General features: G+C 43.5%; 1 protein-coding gene across 7 annotated transcripts in view; it reads left to right on the plus strand.

The window, feature by feature from the left end:
* The first annotated feature begins 1,410 nt into the window (after nt 1-1,410).
* Nucleotides 1,411-22,692, plus strand: part of LOC139386138 (serine/threonine-protein phosphatase 5-like) — a 37,360-nt gene continuing 16,078 nt past the window's right edge. For 6 of the 7 annotated variants that reach the window (XR_011629005.1, XR_011629007.1, XR_011629004.1 and 3 more), the window contains exons 1-7: nt 1,603-1,934; nt 6,889-7,130; nt 13,910-14,057; nt 14,292-14,413; nt 16,398-16,463; nt 16,607-16,705; nt 16,823-16,928. Coding sequence is in view for 1 of the 7 variants with exons in the window: in XM_071131581.1 (XP_070987682.1) it covers nt 1,829-1,934; nt 6,889-7,130; nt 13,910-14,057; nt 14,292-14,413; nt 16,398-16,463; nt 16,607-16,705; nt 16,823-16,928 (889 nt within the window). In the remaining 6 variants the exon portion in view is untranslated. Of the gene's footprint in view, nt 1,935-6,888; nt 7,131-13,909; nt 14,058-14,291; nt 14,414-16,397; nt 16,464-16,606; nt 16,706-16,822; nt 16,929-22,692 lie in introns of all 7 variants that reach the window. The other variant, XR_011629002.1, reaches the window with a different exon arrangement.

Here is a 22,692-nt window from a genome sequence, read left to right on the forward strand (position 1 = left end):
GTGCCGGGTGGAGATTGTAACAGAACATGGCCAAGATTTTCAAATGTTCATAAATGACCAGCATGGTCAAATAATAATAATCACAGGCAGAACAGTTGAAACTGGAGCAGCAGCACGGCCAGGTGGACTGGGGACAGCAAGGAGTCATCATGTCAGGTAGTCCTGAGGCATGGTCCTAGAGCTCAGGTCCTCCGAGAGAGAGAAAGAAAGAGAGAATTAGAGAGAGCATACTTAAATTCACACAGGACACCGGATAGGACAGGAGAAGTACTCCAGATATAACAAACTGACCCTAGCCCCCGACACATAAACTACTACAGCATAAATACTGGAGGCTGAGACAGGAGGGGTCAGGAGACACTGTGGCCCTATCCGATGATACCCCCGGACAGGGCCAAACAGGCAGGATATAACCCCACCCACTTTGCCAAAGCACAGCCCCCACACCACTAGAGGGATATTGTCAGATGTCAGGTGACTCAGGGTTTGGAGAGAGACCCCTGTGTAGTTCTGTCCCCGTCCTCTCGCAGCATCATGGTCCACATGCTGAGTCCAGCTTGCAGGAAACACACAACATCCTCATACCTCAGTCAGCACAGATGGACTAGACACGAAGGGCAGAGGGGTCAGGTTATGGAGCACGGGGTATGGGGGTCAGGACATGGGGCAGGGGGTAGAGGGGGTAAGGGGTAGGACAGGGGGTAGAGGGGGTAAGTGGCAGGACATGGGGGAAGGGGGTAGAGGGGTCAGGACATGGTTCAGGGGGTAGAGGGGGTAAGGGCCAGGACAGGGGGTAGAGGGGTAATGGATGGGGCAAGGGGTAGAGTGGTCACGCCATGGGGCAGGGGGTGGAGGGGCATACACACACAGTACAATCTGGTCAGGTTTATCTCCTTTACCTGCTCCACCCTCTCTAAACCTATAGATAACCCCCCCTCCACACGTTACAATCTTTCCAGGTTTATCTTCTGCAGATCTCTGACCCCTGGAGGTTGATTCACACTGTTTCCCCCTGTTACTTGCAGCCCCTGTGATAATTCTGTATGGCCTAATAATGAGCCAGCATAGGTAATATTTCCAAAACAGTAAAGGCTGTTGTTTTATTCTGAATTATCATGAAATGACAGGCAGCTACAGTGGGTGTAACATTTGGCAAATTACAATCTATTACGTCATTGTAGACTACACATTCTTTCAGTTTCACTTCTTTAAAAAATAACATCCCTAAAATTCTGCTTATTTCTGGGAAAACCTAGTCTCAATAATTGAGATAATTATTGTTATTTTCTTTTTAAAATTAGGACAACTCTGGTACCCCAGTCAGTTCACACTTTAGGGAAGCAATTGAAAACTGACCCCGGATCTGGCATTGGAAAAGTATAGCAAAAACAGACAGTACAGTATGAAGAGAAGCATAAACTGCTTCTCCAACAGAATCCCCTGATCACACTTGTAGGTGAATTTATGGTGACGTTGGCTTACAAAATTCATGCGTAGATACCTCGCCAGGTATAACGGTCGTCTCGCATCGATAGTTGTTTTTGACGAAAATGAAAACTTGTCAGTTTGTCACTCACGATGATGTAATAATAACATGTTCAACTACTTGGCTACATTGACTCGAATCTAGGTTGTGCCTTAAGATTTTGAGAAAATTAACAACCAATGAATCATTTGTACTTGTGTCAAACTCCGGTCTGGTCTGTTAGGTCTGTTTCGTTAGCGTTCCCGGAAGTCTCGTGATGTAGCACCTCTGGGTTTAGAAACTCTGTGAGTCCAGTTTGAAACCGTAGGACTGCAGCGGACGCCCTTTGCGACTATACTGTCAATGGCGAACGATACGGCAAAGTCGGCAAGCAGGAGCAAGGAGAAGATGGCGGAGGAAGATACAAATGCAGAGAAATTCAAGGAGAAGGCGAATAATTACTTTAAAGGTAGGATTTCAACCATGTGAAGTTGTCTATCACCGTTATCTTTCAATATGGACAACGTCTGTAAATGATCAAAATCCAGCGCCCTTCATATTGACAACAGTGGATTTGTTTCTAGCACACATGAGACGGTTGCTATGCTAACGCTAGGTAGCTAACGAGCTGAACGGCGCATTGCTTTTAATGGACAGTTGCGGTATATGCTATGCTAACCAACACTATGCTAAGCTAACCAAAAAGTACCTCAGAGTTGTGTGGTGGCTTTTTGTCGTCAGCTCGGGTCTTGTTAAAAAAACAAACACGATCCATTCATATTCCATGTAATATTTATAATTGTGTGAAATGAAATGATCATCCAGTATGTCGTAGTTTATCTCGAAGACACCAACCAGAATGTATCTAACGTTGTGGCAGAAACTTTTATCAGACTGACGCGTGTACACACATCAAGTCATTCATTCCTGACGTTAGCTACTCTAGCTAGCGCTGTTTTGGCTTTCATTTTGACACCCGTCAAAATGTCTTTAATCGTTTGGAAACACAACCTGTCTCACCCGAGATATCATTAACTTAACACAGAATAGCCCAAATCCCTACAAATGGTTACTAGTAGTAGTTCGCCGATCATTATGCGGAAGATAAGATAACGTTGGCTAGCTCGCTGCCTTTACTTCTGTAGCTAACAGGGGGATAAACTCTGGTATTTATCTAGCAAATTAAGTAATACAAGTAACGCTGTTCTCTTGCAATGTTTAGAGTTACTCGGGATACCACGTCAATAGGTTGAAGTTAATGGCCAGATCATGGTTTATGTTCAAGGCAAATCAGAATGTCCAAAACATTAAAGTGCACTGATTGAAATGGCTAACTAGCTACATGGCCATAACTTGATGTGCAAGTGTCTGCACATTGTCATATCAACCATCGAAGTATATTGGTAAATAGATGAGAAAATATGTCAAATTAGACAAGCTGGTCCACTACAGTTCCCTGTTATGGTGCCCTGCAACACTACATTACTCCCCCCTACTCTACATTACCCTGCTACACTACACTGGTGCACTACAGTTCCCTGTTATGGTGCCCTGCAACACTACATTACCCCCCCACACTACAGTGCCCTGCTATACTACACAGGTACGCTTCATTACCCTCCTACGCTTCATTACCCTGCTATACTACAGTACCCTGTTACAGTACCCTGCTATACTACAGTACCCTGATACACTACAGTACCCTGTTATAGTACCCTGATACACTACTGTACCCTGCTATACTACAGTACCCTGCTATACTACACTGGTGCACTACACTACCCTGTTACAGTACCCTGCTATACTACAGTACCCTGCTATACTACAGTACCCTGTTACACTACCCTGGCCATAGTCTTCTAATTGAGCTTCCTGCTGCTCAGCTTTACACTACTACACACCACCTCTGAAAACTGTCAGGGTGATGAAGAGAGACAGATGGGAGGGGATGCATTATGTCAGAGAGATACAAGGGGGAGTTTCTATGGGGTAGCTAGTTACTGTAGTAGAATGAGTTTCTATGGGGTAGCTAGGTACTGTAGTTACCCTAGCAGGGTTTACATTAGGAAAATGTGGCACTAGACATTTGACCAGCAACATTTAAACATTTTCCAGAAATTTGATAAATCTGCCAGACCCATGTGCATTGGGTCCAAAACCTGATTAGGGCGTCCACCCACGTTGCTCAGAATGACAGAAATCACATTTAGATGATGGTAATTCATATTAACAGAACATGCAAGTCAAGGATGCAATGATGTGAGGTCCATCTTAACAAATTTGATGTGCACTTTGAAGATATTAGAATAACTGTCCACATTTACTTACAGCCAACAAGATGATCAGTAACAAACAAATGTCAATCTACTATCCCCCATAGTAGACAAGTTTACCTGTTCTTTTGGTCAGCGTGTTGAGAAATATCCTTTTTCAAACAGACTCTGGGACAGTTGTGGGACGATAGATCCCAAATTCATACAACCACTAGTCCTGGCTACATTAAAGAAATGTTAAAAAGCAATGAGTCTGATGCAACAGATCAGAACGTTTAGCTTAAAGTGTTGATAAACTATTATTTCTTCACATTATAACCACAGTTATGCGCACAAAGCATTAGGCTATGCGCAAATGTTCGTTCCATAATGCACTTAGCGGAAAACACTGTCAAAAAGGCACTGCACCTGCGAGCGGTTTCATGACAGAGATGAAAATATCCGTTAGAAATGTAGAAAGAGGAGATCTAAAGGTTACTTTGTATCAAGGTAAGACATGCCTCATATGAATTTAATTGTTCAGGTTTCAAACAATTTAAGTATATGTTCTCAAAATGTATAGCCTACTGCCTCCAACTCTTTGCAAAGTGTTGTGTGACTCGCTGTTGAAGCCTGCCTTCTGTTGCTGGTTGAAATGCTGCAGCAACAGCTCCCACTCTGTATGACAGATTTTCCACTCAATGGCTCTGTATCTGTATGTACGGGTGTGATAAATAAGATGCGTAACGAATATACTGTAGCCTACACACAAGCCAATTTAATTCCACAACAATATGCAAATGAACCTATCGACAGATGAGTGTGAACAGTCAAATGTATTTACATTGAGTATTTCCATCAGTGAAGATGCTAAAAAGCCTTTTGCAATGGGATTTTTTACTTCTCCCGGACAATTGACCTGCATCAATTTTATTTACCGATCCAATTTTTTTGGGGGGGGGCAAGCCGAGGTTCGGTAGCCAAAGTCTACGCCCCTTCGTCGGTGGTTGGTCACCCATAGGGTTTCTTCAATTAAGTGTTTTGTTATTTCATGCAAATGTTTTCACTTGAGAAATACTGCACCAAACATCTTAGATGTAAAATTGCGTAACCAAGATCTTGGTAAAAATGAATTACAAATCTTGTATTTTTTTTATTTAAAGAAATGTATAGATTTGTTTTTATTTGTGACCGACCGGCTCGATTCGGGCTTAAAAAAAACTATACCTATATTTCAAATTTTAGCGGCCTTTTAAGCATTCTAGTACAGTTAAGCACTGCATCTCGGTGCAAGAGGCATCACTACAGTCCCTGGTTCAAATCCAGGCTGTATCACATCCGGCGGTGATTGGGAGTCCCAAATGGCAGCGCACAATTGGCCCAGCATTGTCTCGGCCTTCATAGTTAAGAACAAATTCTTATTTACAGACTTGCCAGAATTTCAATGAAATGCTGTTTGGGTCTTGCGTGTCAAAAAAGATACACGTCAATGACCCATCTATGTGAAGCTAGCCACAATAAGGATTAGCCACAATCGTTAAATTTGCGGTTAGCCTTCAAAATAAAAGTATGGCATAATTCTACTATTTGTATTCATTTGCATCACTGTCAATGACACACTTTTATTTTGAAGGCAAAACGCAAATTCCACTATTGTGCCTAATCCTTATTGTGGCGAGCTTCAAAACACAAACCAGTCCGGTCGAGCCTCACTAGCCAGATGAAGCTAGCTGGCTGCTAATAACGTTAGCCTTTGGCAACAGGGTTAAGTAGCTGGCTAGCTATTTATTTTCATGAGCTGAAGTTCAATTTCAATAGACGAACAACAAGTGGCAACCTAGTTAATACTTACAAGGATTCCTAAATCATTGCTAAGAATAGTGAAAACGACTGCAATTTCTACTGGTCATTGTTTTCAGGCTGGTTGTATTGGTGCTAGCTAGGTACCAAGCTAAAGCTAGCTACCCCAGAAGTTGCGGTCAACCAAATAATTCTAATTCGGAACACACATCATTCTATAATTGAACTGTGTTATTTGCCTGCAATGACAACAAGCTCAGTCCGATGATGCTGTGACACACCGCCCCAGACCATGACAGACCCTCCACCTCCAAATCGATCCTGCTCCAGAGTACAGGTCTCGGTGTAACGCTCATTCCTTCGACGATAAATGCGAATCCAACCATCACCCCTGGTGAGACAAAACCGCTACTCATCAGTGAAGAGCACTTTTTGCCAGTCCTGTCTGGTCCAGCGACGGCGGGTTTGTGCCCATAGGCGACGTTGTTGCCAGTGATTTCTGGTGAGGACCTGCCTTACAACAGGCCTACAAGCCCTCAGTCCAGCCTCTATCAGCCTATTGCAGACAGTCTGAACACTGATGGAGGGATTGTGCGTTCCTGGTGTAACTCGGGCAGTTGTTGTTGCCATCCTGTACTTGTCCCGCAGGCGTGATGTTCGGATGTACCGATCCTGTGCAGGTGTTGTTACACATGGTCTGCCACTGCGAGGATGATCAGCTGTACGTCCTGTCTCCCTGTAGCACTGTCTTAGGCGTCTCACCGTACGGACATTGCAATTTATTGCCCTGGCCACATCTGCAGTCCTCATGCCTCCTTGCAGTATGCCTAAGGCACATTCAGGGACCCTAGGTATCTTTCTTTTGATGTTTTTCAGATTCTGTAGGAAGGCCTCTTTAGTGTTCTAAGTATTCGTAACCGTGACCTCAATTGCCTACTGTCTGTAAGCTGTTATTCTTGAAGACCGTTCCACAGGTGCATGTTCATTAATTGTTTATGGTTCATTGAACAAGCATGGAAAACAGTGTTTAAACCCTTTACAATGAAGATCTGTGAAGTTATTTAGATTTTTACAAATTATCTTTGAAAGACAGGGTTCTGAAAAAGTGCCGTTTCTTTTTTTTGCTGAGTTTAGGTATGCATGTCAGCTTTGACATTGGTCTTTCACATCGGCGTTAAACTAGACATCGGGCCGATACCGATGTTGGTATTTTTAGCTAATATCGGCCGATTCCGATTTGTTCACTGATTATATCGTGCATCCCTACTTCCTACTGTGTGTATGTGTCTTACAGTGGTATACATTACAATGCAACCTTTGAACCATTTTCTAGAGAAAGAGTATGAGAATAAATGTGATGTTGTTTTCTAGAGCGAGACTATGAGAATGCGATCAAATACTACACGGAGGCGTTGGAGCTCAAACCATGCAGCGCCATCTACTTCTCCAACCGCAGCCTGGCATACTTGCGGACAGAGTGCTATGGCTACGCCCTGGCCGATGCCACCAAGTGTCTGGAGTTAGACCAGAACTACATCAAGGGTTACTACCGCCGAGCCACGTCCAACATGGCCCTGGGCAAGTTCAAGGCTGCACTCAAAGACTACGAGACGGTAAGACAGGACAAGGTTAGTCGAGACAGGAAAGTTAAAGTTAGACTCAGCAAGATGACAGGAGGGGAGGCTTAAAGGTAAAGTCAGCAAGATTACATTATTGAGTATGTTTACCTACACACTAATCATGAGATATTAAACTGAATTATTAGGACATGTAAACACATTATTCAGAGTTATAGCTGTGTTTTGATCTGTGCATGTGCTAGGACAAGCAGTGTACTGATATAGTATTTGAGACTTTATGTAATACTGTCATAGTGTTTATTTGAGACAGACCTTTATGCAATACTGTCTGTATGAGACTGACTTTTATGTAAAACTATCTATATCAAATGTATTTATATAGCCCTTCTTACATCAGCTGATATATCAATGTGCTGTACAGAAACCCAACCTAAAACCCCAAACAGCAAGCAATGCAGGTGTAGAAGCACGGTGGCTAGGAAAAACTCCCTAGAAAGGCCAAAACCTAGGAATAAACCTAGAGAGGAACCAGGCTATGTGGGGTGGCCAGTCCTCTTCTGGCTGTGCCGGGTGGAGATTATTATAACAGAACATGGCCAAGATGTTCAAAAGTTCATAAATTACCAGCATGGTCAAATAATAGTAATCACAGTAGTTGTCGAGGGTGCAGCAAGTCAGCACCTCAGGAGTAAATGTCAGTTGGCTTTTCATAGCCGATCATTGAGAGTATCTCTACCGCTCCTGCTGTCTCTAGAGAGTTGAAAACAGCAGGTCTGGGACGGGTAGTACGTCCGGTGAACAGGTCAGGGTTCCATAGCCGCAGGCATAACAGTTGAAACTGGAGCAGCAGCACGGCCAGGTGGACTGGGGACAGCAAGGAGTCATCATGCCAGGTAGTACTGAGGCTTGGAGAGAGAGAGAGAGAGAGAGAGAGAGTGTGTGTGTATGTATATATATATATATTACACACACACACACTTAAATTCACACAGGACACCGGATAAGACAGGAGAAATACTCCAGATATAACAGACTAACTCTAGCCCCCCCGAACCATTAACTACTGCAGCATATATACTGGAGGCTGAGACAGGAGGGGTCAGGAGACACTGTGGCCCTGTCCGATGATACCCCCAGACAGGGCCAAACAGGCAGGATATAACACCACCCACTTTGCCAAAGCACAGCCCCCACACCAACTTACCATCCTGAGACAAGGCTGAGTATAGCCCACAAAGATCTCCGCCACGACACAACCCAAGGGGGTGCACCAACCCAGACAGGAAGACCACGTCAGCGACTCAACCCACTCAAGTGACACACCCCTCCTAGGGACGGCATGGAAGAGTACCAGTAAAGCCAATAACTTAGCCCCTGTAATAGGGTTAGAGGCAGAGAATCCCAGTGGAGAGAGGGGAACCGGCCAGGCAGAGACAGCAAAGGCGGTTCGTTGCTCCAGAGCCTTTACGTTCACCTTCACACTCCTGGGCCAGACTACACTCAATAGGACCTACGGAAGAGATGAGTCTTCAATAAAGACTTAAAGGTTGAGACCGAGTCTGCGTCTCTCACATGGGTAGGCAGACCATTCCATAAAAATGGAAGTCTATAGGAGAAAGCCCTGCCTCCAGCTGTTTGCTTAGAAATTCAGGAGACAATTAGGAGGCCTGCTTCTTGTGACCGTAGTGTAGGTATATACGGCAGGACCAAATCGGAAAGATAGGCAGGAGCAAGCCCATGTAATGTTTTGTAGGTTAGCAGTAAAACCTTGAAATCAGCCCTAGCCTTAACAGGAAGCCAGTGTTGGGAGGCTAGCACTGGAGTAATATGATAATTTTTTTTGGTTCTAGTCAGGATTCTAGCAGCTGTATTTGGCACTAACTGAAGTTTATTTAGTGCTTTCTCCGGGTTGCCGGAGAGTAGAGCATTGCAGTAGTCTAACCAAGAAGTAACAAAAGCATGGATACATTTTTCTGCATCATTTTTGGACGAAGTTTCTGATTTTTGCAATGTTAGGTAGATGGAAAAAAGCTGTCCTTGAAACAGGGTTCAAAGTAACACAGAGGTCCTTCACAGTTTTATTTGAGACGACTGTACAACCATCAAGATTAATTGTCAGATTCAACAGAAGATCTTTGTTTCTTGGGACCTAGAACAAGCATATCTGTTTTGTCCGCGTTTAAAAGTCAAAAGTTTGCAGCCATCCACTTCCTTATGTCTGAAACACAGGCTTCTAGCGAGGGCAATTTTGGGGCTTCACCATGTTTCATTGAAATGTACAGCTTTGTGTCATCCGCATAGCAGTGAAAGTTAACATTATGTTTTCGAATGACATCCCCAAGAGGTAAAATATATAGTGAAAACAATAGTGGTCCTAAAACGGAACCTTGAGGAACACCGACATGTACAGTTGATTTGTCAGAGAACAAACCATTCACAGAGACAAACTGATATCTTTCCGACAGATAAGATCTAAACCAGGCCAGAACTGGTCCGTGTAGACCAATTTGGGTTTTCCATCTCTCCAGAAGAATGTGATCAATGGTATCAAAAGCAGCACTAAGGTCTAGGAGCACGAGGACAGATGCAGCGCCTCGGTCTGACGCCATTAAAAGGTCATTTACCACCTTCACAAGTGCAGTCTCAGTGCTATGATGGTGTCTAAAACCAGACTGAAGCATTGTTTGTTTTCAGGAAGGCAGTGAGTTGCTGCGCAACAGCCTTTTCTAATATTTGAGAGGAATGGAAGATTCGATATAGGCCGATTAGTTTTTTATATTTTCTGGGTCAAGGTTTGGCTTTTTCAAGAGAGGCTTTATTACTGCCACTTTTAGTGAGTTTGGTACACATCCGGTGGATGTAGTAGTGATGTAGTGATGTTGGACGGGAGGGCAGGTGCAGGCAGCGATCGGTTGAAGAGCATGCATTTAGTTTTACTTGTATTTAAGAGCAATTGGAGGCCACGGAAGGAGAGTTGTATGGCATTGAAGCTTGTCTGGAGGGTTGTTAACACAGTATCCAAAGAAGGGGCAGAAGTATACAGAATTGTGTCGTCTGCGTAGTGGTGGATCAGAGACTGACCAGCAGCAAGAGCGACATCATTGATGTATACAGAGAAGAGAGTCGGTCCAAGAATTGAACCCTGTGGCACGCCGATAGAGACTGCCAGAATCCCGGACAACAGGCCCTCCGATTTGACACACTGAACTCTATCAGAGAAGTAGTTGGTGAACCAGGCGAGGCAAACATTTGAGAAACCAAGGCTATCGAGTCTGCCGATGAGCATGTGGTGGTTGACCGAGTCGAAATTCTTGGCCAGGTCAATGAATACGGCTGCACAGTGTTGTTTCTTATCAATGGCGGTTAAGATATCGTTTAGGACCTTGAGCGTGGCTGAGGTGCACGCATGACCAGCTCTGAAACCAGATTGCATTGCGGAGAAGGTATGGTGGGATTCGAAATGGTCGGTAATCTGTCTGACCCCCCCCCCTTTGAAGAGGGGCATGACCGCAGCTGCTTTCCAATTTTTGGGAATCTCATACGACACGAGAGGTTGAACAGGCTAGTAATAGGGGTTGCAACAATTTCGGCAGAATTTGAGAAAGAAAGGGTCCAGGTTGTCTAGCCCGGCTGATTTGTAGGGGTCCAGATTTTGCAGCTCTTTCAGAACATCAGCTGACTTGATTTGGGAGAAGGAGAAATGGGGATGACTTGGGCGAGTTGCTGTGGGGGGTGCAGTGCTGTTGACCGGGGTAGGGGTAGCCAGGTGGAAAGCATGGCCAGCCGTAGAAAAATGCTTATTGAATTTATCGGTGGTGACAGTGTTTCCTATCCTCAGTGCAGTGGGTAGCTGGGAAGTGTTGTTCTTATTCTCCATGGACTTTACAGTGTCCCAGAACTTTTTTGAGTTTGTGTTGCAGGAAGCAAATTTCTGCTTGAAAAAGCTAGCCTTTCTAGCTTCCCTGAAAAGTTGCATATCACGGGAGCTGTTCGATGCTAATGCAGAACGCCATAGGATGTTTTTGTGTTGGTTAAGGGCAGTCAGGTCTGGAGAGAACCAAGGGCTATATCTGTTCCTGGTTCTACATTTATTGAATGGGGCATGCTTATTTAAGATGGTGAGGAAGAATGAAATAATAATAATAACCAGGCATCCTCTACTGACGGAATGAAATCATACCCTGGCCAGGTCGATTAGAAAGGCCTGCTCGCTGAAGTGTTTCAGGGAGCGTTTGATAGTGATGAGTAGAGGTTGTTTGACCGCTGACCCATTATGGATGCAGGCAATGAGGCAGTGATTGCTGAGATCTTGGTTGAAAACAGCAGAGGGCATTTGTATTTAGAGGGCAAGTTGTTTCGGATGATATCTGAGGGTGTCCGTGTTTACGGCTTTGGGGTGGTACCTGGTATGTTCATTGATAATTTGTGTGAGGTTGAGGGCATCAAGCTGAGATTGTAGGATGGCTGGGGTTTTAAGCATGTCCCAGTTTAGGTCACCGAGCAGCACGAGCTCTAACGATAGATGGGGGGGCAATCAGTTCACATATGGTGTCCAGAGCACAGCTGGGGGCAGTGCGTCATCTATAGTAGGCGGCAACGGTGAGAGACTTGTTTTTAGAGGTTGATTTAAAAAAAAAAAAAACGAGTAGAAGTTCATTGTTTGGGTACAGACCTGGATAGTGGGACAGAACTCTGCAGGCTATCTTTGCAGTAGATTTCAACACCGCCCCCTTTGGCCGTTCTATCTTGTCTGAAAATGTTGTAGTTAGGGATGGAGGTTTCAGAATTTTTGGTGGTCTTGCTAAGCCAGGATTCAGACACAGCTAGAACATCCGGGTTGGCAAAGTGTGCTAAAGCAGTGAATAAAACAAACTTAGGGAGGAGGCTTCTAATGTTAACATGCATGAAACCAAGGCTATTACAGTTACAGAAGTCATCAAAAGAGAGCGCCTGGGGAATAGGAGTGGAGCTAGGCACTGCAGGGCCTGGATTCACCTCTACATCGCCAGAGGAGGAGTAGGATAAGGGTACGGCTAAAAGCTATGAGAATTGGTCGTCTAGAACGTCCGGAACAGAGAGTAAAAGGAGGTTTCTGGGGGCGATAAAATAGCTTCATGGTATAATGTACAGACAAAGGTATGGTAGGATGTGAATACAGTCGAGGTAAACCTAGGTATTGAGTGATGATGAGAGAGATTGTCTCTAGAAACATCATTGAAACCAGGTGATGTCATCGCATGTGTTGGAGGTGGAACTGAAAGGTTGGATAAGGTATAATGAGCAGGGCTAGAGGCTTTACAGTGAAATAAGCCAATAAACACTAACCAGAACAGCAATGGACAAGGCATATTGACATTAAGGAGAGGCATGCTTAGTCGAGTGATCATAAGGGTCCAGTGAGTTGTGAGGTTGGTTGGAGTAACGGCGATTCAGACAGCTAGCCGGGCCATTGGTAGCAAGCTAGCATAGGATGGAGGTCTGTTTTTAGCCACCTCGTGCGTTTCCGTCGGTAGATTAGTGGGGTACCGTGTGGTAGAGGGGATCAATCCAAGTGGCAAAATAGATATAGTTATATTGACCCAAGAAAAATTGTCCAATAGACCTATTCAGATAGCAGCCAATAAGACAGCTAGCGATTGGCAGGCCACAGATGGGCATTCTGGTAACGTCGCGACGGAGGGGCCAGTTGGATAACTCCCTCGGGCAGATAACGTCGGTGTAGTCCAGTCGGCTGGTGGAACTCTTCAGCTGGCTAGCTCCAGAACAATTGATGTTTGCTCCGGGATCGACGTAAGCCAATAGTCACACGGATAGCAGCTAGCTAGCTGCGAGATCCAGGTGTAAATGTCCAGAGCTTGCGGTTGAAATCCGGGGATATGGAGAGAAAAATAGGTCCGGTATGTTCTGGTCTGAGTCGCGTTGTACACAACTGGCAATAGCTTTTCAAGCTAAAGGATAGCAGATGACCACAAACCGTGGTTAGCTGAATACTAACTGTTAAAGGAATTTTACAATTCCTATATGTGTTCATTAACCAATTCAATTAAAATCACTCTGTCTGTTCCTAAGAATTTGTAAGATCCTTGTTTGCATAAAATAGACAGAGACCAGTCTACCAAAATTAGGCAATAGCATTTATTCTCGAGAGCGCTGCTCATAGAACCCTGTACAACAATTTATATATCAAATATGACGTCAAAGGTTATAAAATGTATCTCCTCCTCTCGACCAGGACAAAGCAGGTTCAAAAGTTAATTCCAACTCACTAGCACACATACCTGACACACTATATCTGAATTAACTCCTGAAGTCTCACCATAGTTTCTTACCACTTAGCAGACAGTTCCAGATAAGGAAATCCTGGAAGGGCTCTCGCTGTCTTATTTTATCGCCACAAAGTCATAGGTGAGTTGTTTCAAACATAGGTTAATGAGACTCTTTGCTTACTTTAGACACACACACATACATTCCTTCTTCCACAATGGTTATCATTTCCAATTACCCCTTATCCATGCTACATAACCTCTAATACCTAATGGTTAAGTTTCTGAGTATAATTATTTAATCATTCATGTTAAACCTTGATTAAAATCTCTTAACACTAACGTTAGCCAGTAAACTGGCTAGCTTCTATTGTAGATTTCAGATTTGAGGTAAATAATGCTTTTTTCTCCTTTTCTTTTTGAATTGGTGAGGCATCTGGTTTTCCATCCAGGACCAAGCCAGCAGTGGGATCCAAAGTGGTATGCTGCATGTGACTGACTGTACTTCTGCTCCTCCCCCTGTGTGTTTGCCTGTTGTTGTGTGGTTAGGTAGTGCGCGTGCGACCTAACGATAAGGACGCTAAGATGAAGTACCAGGAGTGCAACAAGATCGTGAAACAGAAAGCCTTCGAGAGAGCCATTGCTAGCGACGAGATGAAGAGATCAGTCGTAGACTCCCTAGACATCGAAAACATGAGTGAGTGGTTTCTCATCTCATATTTTATGATTAATTACTTTAATAAAATATTGGTTGTAAAACTGTATATTATCCAGCAGTCATCATTTTAATGTCTAGAAATAATGGGCTACTGCCTGTATACATTGTGCTTCATCGACCCTTCCAGGCTAAGTTACTGTAAAGCTCTTAGTGACAAATGTCTCTATATACATTTGATGGTTTAGTTGGTTGATTGATTGTGCCACCATGCAGTGATCGAGGACCAGTACACAGGACCGAAGCTGGAAGAAGGGAAGGTGACAATGAGGTTCATGAAAGAGATGATGGAGTGCTTCAAAGACCAGAAGAAACTGCACAGAAAGTGTGCTTATCAGGTACACATACATTACCTTCAGAAAGTATTCTCACCTGTTGACCTTTTCCACATTTTGTTGTGTTACAGCCTGAATTTAAAATAGATTCAATTGAGATTTTGTGTCACTGACCTACACACCCCATAATGTCAAAGCGGAATTATGTTTTTAGAAATGTTTACAAATGAATAAAAAATGAGAGGGAGATATACAGTTAAGATCACAAGACAGGAGAATTACGTCATTCACAAGTGATAGGCTAATATTGTCAGACTATTGTTAATTTTAATGTTGTCTTTACATTTGCAAAATAATATCGAGTGCATTCGAAAAGTATTCAGACTTTCCATTTTTCCACATTTTGTTACGTTACAGCCGTATTCTAAAATGTATTAAATAAATGTTTTTCCTCATCAATCTACACACAATACCCATAATGACAAGGCGAAAACATTTTAGATTTTTTTTTGCAAATTTAAATACCTTATTTACAGAATTATTCAGACCCTTTTGGTATGAGACTTGAAATTGAGCTCAGGTGCGTCCTGTTTCCATTGATCATCCTTGAGATGTTTCGACAACTTGATTGGGGTCTACCTGTGGTAAATTCAATTGATTGGACATGATTTTGAAAGGGACGCGCCTGTCTATGTAAGGTCCCACAGTTGATAGTGCATGTCAGAGCAAGCCATGTCAAAACCAAGCCATGAGGTTGAAGGAATTGTCTGTTGAGCTTCGAGACAGGATTGTGTCAAGGCACAGATCTGGGGAAGGGTACCGAAACATTTCTACAGGATTTAAGGTCCCCAAGAACACAGTGGCCTACATCATTATTAAATGGATGAAGTTTGGAACCACCAAATACTCTTCCTAGCGCTGTCTGCCCGTCCTAACTGAGCAATCGAGGGAGAAGGACTTTGTTCAGGGAGGTGACCAAGGAACCGCTGGTCACTCTGACAGAGTTCTAGAGATGGGAGAACCTTCCAGAAGGACAACCATCTCTGCAGCACCCACCAATCAGGCCAGATGGAAGCCACTCTTCAGTGAAAGGCATGACAACCCACTTGGAGTTTTCCAAAAGGCACCTAAAGGACTCTCAGATCATGAGAAACAAGATTATCTGGTCTGTTGAAACCAAGATTGAACTCTTTAGCCTGAATGCCAAGCTTCGCTTCTGGAGGAAACCTGGCGCCATCTCTACGGTGAAGCATGGTGGTGGCAGCATCATGCTGTGGGGATGTTTTTCAGCGGCAGGGCCGTGGAGACCAGTCAGGATCGAGGGAAAGATGAACAGAGCAAAGTACGGAGAGATCCTTGATGAAAACCTGCTCCATACTGCTCTGGACCTCAGACTGGGGCCAAGGTTCACCTTCCAACAGGACAACGACCCTAAGAACACAGCTATGAGAAAGCAGGATTGGCTTCGGGAAAGTCTCTGAATGGCCCAGCCAGAGCCCGGACTTGAACCCGATCGATCGAATGTCTCTGGAGAGACCTGAAAATAGCTGTGCAGCAACACTCCCCTTCCAACCTGACAGAGCTTGAGAGGATCTGCAGAGAAGGGAGAAACTCCCCAAATACATGTTACCAAGAAGACCCGAGGCTGTAATCGCTACCAAAGGTGCTTCAACAAAGTAATGAATAAACGGTCTGAATATTTATTCAAATGTGATATTTCCGCAGTTTCTTTTTTTGTATACATTTTAAAAAATTCCTAAACTGTTTTTGCTTTGTCTTTATGGCGTATTGTGTGTAGACTGATGAGGCCAATTGTTCGCCGCCTCAAGGGTCTCCCGGTGACAGCTGGCTGTGACAGTCTGGGATCAAACCCGGGTCTGTCGTGACACCTCAAGCACCGTCGATGCAGTGCCTTAGACCACTGCGCCACTCGGGAGGCCCCTAGTTTACTAAACTTACGCATTGCCCTAAACCTTATGAAATAAAAACCCTTATATAAAACATGTAATACTGTATTTGTGTTAACTAATAAAATGTATCCTTTCAGATTCTGATCCAAGTCAAAGAACTCTTATCCAAACTACCCAGTCTTATTGAGATCACATTAAAAGAGGTGAGACATCCATGATATTTGTTGACTTCCTGGTATTGCTCTTCCTCCTCTCCTGTCCTGCAATTGTCAAGATGATTATCCCCTTCAGCAGGTGAACTGTCCCTGTGCCTAAACCTGCCTGTCCTCTGTTTTCTCCCCAACAGACAGAAAAGATAACCATTTGTGGCGACACACATGGACAGTTCTACGATCTTATAAACATCTTTGAGCTGAACGGCTTACCCTCTGAGACCAACCCCTATGTATCCTGTTCAGTCACGGCCACAGTGACATGTGCAGTAAACGGTGACATGTGCAGTAAACCGTGTGTGTTAGTATTCATTGAAATGTACATTATAACACTTAACAATAGAACACAGCTATTTAATGGAGACTTTGTGGATCGTGGTTCGTTCTCCCTAGAGGTCATCCTGACTCTGTTTGGCTTCAAGCTGCTCCTCCCTGACTCCTTCTACCTCCTCAGAGGTCAGTATTTGGATTTTTGATATTCATTAGGATCCCCATTAGCCGCTACAAAAGCATCAGCTACTCTACCAGGGGTCCACATGAAATATGACATAGTACATTATTAGTCAAAAAAAAGCATTATTTAAAATGTCTCACACAGCCAACATATCAGTCAGTACATGGTACAGTGTAAATTACAATACAATATACACTACCGTTCGAAAATTTGGGTTCACTTGATTTTGAAAGAAAAGTAAATTCGACTGGCAGCTTCATTAAAATAGTACCCACAAAAAACCACTCTCGACGTCAACAGTGAAGAGGCGACTCCGGGATGCTGACCTTCTAGGCAGAGTTCCTCTGTCCAGTCTCAACGTCAACAGTGAAGAGGCGACTCTGGGATGCTGGCCTTCTAGGCAGAGTTCCTCTGTCCAGTCTCAACGTCAACAGTGAAGAGGCGACTCCGGGATGCTGACCTTCTAGGCAGAGTTCCTCTGTCCAGTCTCAACGTCAACAGTGAAGAGGCGACTCCGGGATGCTGACCTTCTAGGCAGAGTTCCTCTGTCCAGTCTCAACGTCAACAGTGAAGAGGCGACTCTGGGATGCTGACCTTCTAGGCAGAGTTCCTCTGTCCAGTCTCAACGTCAACAGTGAAGAGGCGACTCTGGGATGCTGACCTTCTAGGCAGAGTTCCTCTGTCCAGTCTCAACGTCAACAGTGAAGAGGCGACTCTGGGATGCTGACCTAGGCAGAGTTCCTCTGTCCAGTCTCAACGTCAACAGTGAAGAGGCGACTCTGGGATGCTGACCTTCTAGGCAGAGTTCCTCTGTCCAGTCTCAACGTCAACAGTGAAGAGGCGACTCTGGGATGCTGACCTTCTAGGCAGAGTTCCTCTGTCCAGTCTCAACATCAACAGTGAAGAGGCGACTCTGGGATGCTGACCTTCTAGGCAGAGTTCCTCTGTCCAGTCTCAACGTCAACAGTGAAGAGGCAGGATGCTGACCTTCTAGGCAGAGTTCCTCTGTCCAGTCTCGACGTCAACAGTGAAGAGGTGACTCCAAGATGCTGACCTTCTAGGCAGAGTTCCTCTGTCCAGTCTCAACGTCAACAGTGAAGAGGCGACTCCGGGATGCTGACCTTCTAGGCAGAGTTCCTCTGTCCAGTCTCAACATCAACAGTGAAGAGGCGACTCTGGGATGCTGACCTTCTAGGCAGAGTTCCTCTGTCCAGTCTCAACGTCAACAGTGAAGAGGCAGGATGCTGACCTTCTAGGCAGAGTTCCTCTGTCCAGTCTCAACAGTGAAGAGGCAGGATGCTGACCTTCTAGGCAGAGTTCCTCTGTCCAGTCTCAACGTCAACAGTGAAGAGGCAGGATGCTGACCTTCTAGGCAGAGTTCCTCTGTCCAGTCTCAACGTCAACAGTGAAGAGGCAGGATGCTGACCTTCTAGGCAGAGTTCCTCTGTCCAGTCTCAACGTCAACAGTGAAGAGGCGACTCCGGGATGCTGAAGAAAAGCTAAGTTGCCCCAAACCTTTGAACGATAGTGTTTCTAAAATGGCCGTCTCTCTAAAGTCCCCTTTGTGCAGTAAGGTGTTCTTTTATCAGTTTTTTTTATTTGTTTAAATCTATGCTTATTGCTAGCTTGAGTTACCTCTATTTAAAAATGGTGCCTTTCCCAGCCTCTGTTCTGAACCTGGAGACTGGGAAGAGACATCTGGTTGTATGTCTTGTACCGATTAGTGTCTAAACTACAGTACCAGTCAAAAGTCCCTTACTAGACGTCCGCGAACATTTGTAAAATTCGCGGACGGCGGCGGGCTATGCACGGGGGCCGGATCTTCCGGGAAGTCATCGAACAAAGTCTCTCGGACATTCGGTTTCCGTTTTATACATTTTTTAAATTTGGGCCATTTTTCCTCTGTCCCGGTAAATCCCACCAGAGGGCGAATGGAATCATATTGAAAATGTACAAAACATCACCAATCACGACGTGGCCTATTTTCCTAAACGGAAAAGACTTCGAAGACTAAACTTGGTGAGCATAGGTTTGGCATAATGGGCTGTTGGCCCCGAACAAGATGGCGTTGAGGCCTCAACGGTTTTTGAGTTATGGCCATTTTTCTGGGATTAAAGGTAAAAAATGAAAATAGTCAAATAGTCATGGGTTAAAAAGGACTGATTTTTTTCTAAACTTCATATGTGTCATTAAGCAACCCTCATTAACTGTAAATCAGTAATTTCTCCCAACAGATGTCAAAGAAAAGCACACACACACACACAAAGCAAGGATGGAGTGACAAAGTGCAGTGCTTAACAACACTGTCATCTCAGATTTTCAAAAAATGCTTTACAAGCATAAAAAAGTCAGATCTTTCCAAAACTTTAAATGTGTGATTAGGCAACCCTCATGAACTGTAAATCAGTCATGTCTCTCATCAAATTTCCAAGAAAAATTCACACACGCACACAGCTAGGACGGAGGGACACAGTGTGAGGCTTAGAGAGACACAGAGCCTGCAATAGTTACCTTTGTTTGAACTATTAAAGAACCGTCAGACCTACAGCTCTGAAACTTTAGAAGCCTGTTCTAGAGTTCAGGTCTATAGTGCATGGTGAGTTATGTGGCTCTAGAAGGTTCTCGGACCGAGAAACAGCCTCGTACACTTGCAATAACTTCAATTCATTTTGACATCACAAAAATTACGACATTTAGAAATGTCCCAGAGTCGCAAGACTAGGTGCATTGAAACCGCCTTTGCCCATAGACGGACCCTAACGTTTCTGTCTGAAAGCTCATTCAAGGACCCTGTAGCAACGCCTGGAAAATGTGGATTTACAACACCAATTAAGGTCGCTACTCGGGCTCCAAATGACCTATCGAGCCGAAACTTGGGATTCGGGGTCGCCTCAGCTAGGCCTACACATAATGTCAGAACTGGACCCGCAGCTAGAACGTAACTATGTGTTTTATGTTTTTATTATGGTTTGAACTAGAGGTCGACCGATTATGATTTTTCAACGGCGATACCAATTATTGGAGGACCAAAAAAGCCAATACCGATTAATCGGCCGATTTACAATAAAATAATAAATAAATATATTTAAAAAATATATTTTTTATTTGTAATAATGACAATTACAACAATACTGAATTCACACTTATTTTAACTTAATATAATACATCAATTTAGCATCAAGTAGATAATGAAACATGTTCAATTTGGTTTGTGCAATATGTAAGAAAGCTAACGTTTCAGTTCCTTGCTCAGAACATGAGAAAATATGAAAGCTGATGGTTCCTTTTAACATGAGTCTTCAATATTCCCAGGTAAGAAGTTTTAGGTCGTAGTTATGATAGGAATTATAGGACTATTTCCCTCTATAACATTTGTATTTCATTAACCTTTGACTATTGGATGTTCTTATAGGCACTTTAGTATTGCCAGTGTAACAATATAGCTTCCGTCCCTCTCCTCACTCCTCCCTGGGCTCGAACTAGCAACACAACAACAACAGCCACCACATCGAAGCAGCGTGTGAATTTTGAAACGCTATTAGCGCGCGCTAACTAGCCAGCCATTTCACTTCGGTCACACCAGCCTCATCTCGGGAGTTGATAAGTTTGAAGTCATAAACAGCGCAACGCTTGACGCACAACGAAGAGCTGCAGGTAAAACGCACGAAAGTGCTGTTTGAATGAATGTTTACGCGTCTGCTTCTGCCTACCACCGCTCAGTCAGATACTTTAATACTTTTATGCTTGTATGCTCAGTCACATCATATGCAACACAGGACACGCTAGATAATATCTGTTAATATCATAAACCATGTGTAGTTAACTAGTGATTATGATTGATTGTTTTTTACAAGATAAGTTTAATGCTAGCTAGCAACTTACCTTTGCCTGTTACGCAAATGCAGTAAGCCGTCTCCTTGTGGAGTGCAATGAGAGAGGCTGGTCGTTATTGTGTTGGACTAGTTAACTGTAAGGTTGTAAGATTGAATCCCCCGAGCTGACAAGGTGAAAATCTGTCTTTCTGCCCCTGAACGAGGCAGTTAACCCACTGTTCCTAGGCCGTCATTGAAAATAAGAATGTGTTCTTAACTGACTTGCCTAGTTAAATAAAGACTAAATAAAGGTGTAAAAACATACAAATCAGCAAATCGACGCCCAAAAATACAGATTTTCGATTGTTATGAAAACTTGAAATTGGCCCGAATTAATCGGCCATTCCGATTAATCGGTCATTCCGATTAATCGGTCAACCTTTAGTTTGAACAGAAGGCGCTGTGAATTTTGGGCCTGCTCTGAAATATGTGATAGTTGGCATCTAAACGAGTTGGAAAAAGTGGGTGTGGTGTCAGTTTGTATCAGTTTGGTGTCAGAATGATATCTAATTGACTGATGGATGGTGATTTGCTGGCGGACTTTTGTCCATTTGCAATATGTTTAAACAGTGAGGTACCATCACCAAAGTGACATTCTGAAATCAACCCAAACGAGTGATGGAGAGGAACCAGAATCACTGCCCGGCCATCCCGAGTTCACCGGGACAGTCAATTTTGCAATTCTGCAGTATTTTTGAGCATGTCAAATTCGTGATGGTAAATGCCCATTGAAACATATTGCAAATGCACAGTACATTTGCAGTATGATTCAACAGTGAAAAAAACATCACCAAATGGACATGATGAAATCAACACAACGAGCGATGGAGAGGAACCACTATCACCATCCCAAGTTCATCGGGCCAGTCAATTTTGCATTTCTGCAGAATTTTTGAGCATGTCAAATTCGTGATGGTAAATGCCCATTGAAACATACTGCAAATGGACAGCCGTGCACCTGGTGATTGGAACGGGTTACCAGGAGCACATTTTTTTAATGGTTTTTAATGCCATTACGGGGTAGCAAGGGGTCCACGGTTGGGTAGGGAGCACCCCCCACCAGTGGCCATCCAGTGGCCTTGTCATTTTGGACGTTTAACTTTTTTTTTTTTAAACAACAGACCCACTTCTCCCTCATCATACATGACAAATAGACCATCTAGGTTGATTCATGGCTTAACATAGTGCTATATATCGTTTGGGCAGTATAAATTCCTGTTGGAAATGGTTCACTGACTTTTGGGTTTGTAAACCGACATCAATTGATCGTACATGGCAAATGGACATAACATCCTGATTTGGCACTTTCAAATCTTTCATAATGCATTTGGACATTTCTTATGGCATTTGGCAACAAAAAAGTGACTTGACTTTTGACTTCATATGAAATCATATTGCAAATGGACAAAACATATGCCTTATAGACAAGTCAAAAATAATGATTTTTTTTTATGATACTACAATTTTACGAAAGTATGTTCATTCAGTTCTTATACATGTGTAATTGACAAAAACAAATTGAAAGATTTTCGAAATACGGTCCAGAAATTTTAATGGGGTTATACGTTTTGATTTTTTTTTTCTCAAATTTTCAAAATTTTAATCTTGGGTCTTGACTTGTGTTACATTTGTAATATGAAAAATTACGGTGGAGCGCACTGGCCATCTATTGGATTTTTTGCAGTGTTACACTTGGCATTTGTAGACAACTTTGAATGAAACGTCGTCCAACTGAGTGGTATTGTACATCTTGTATATGTTTCGTATGGTGCCAACATTATCCCATTCATTTGTCAATTTCAGGGAGGTGTTCCCTTAATATAGTTCTACAATATAGAAAGTAGTAAAAATAAAGGGTAACCCTTGAATGAGTAGGTGTGTCCAAACTTTTGAC

Source organism: Oncorhynchus clarkii, chromosome 27 (genome assembly GCF_045791955.1).
Source record: "Oncorhynchus clarkii lewisi isolate Uvic-CL-2024 chromosome 27, UVic_Ocla_1.0, whole genome shotgun sequence".
Taxonomy (NCBI): domain Eukaryota; kingdom Metazoa; phylum Chordata; class Actinopteri; order Salmoniformes; family Salmonidae; genus Oncorhynchus; species Oncorhynchus clarkii.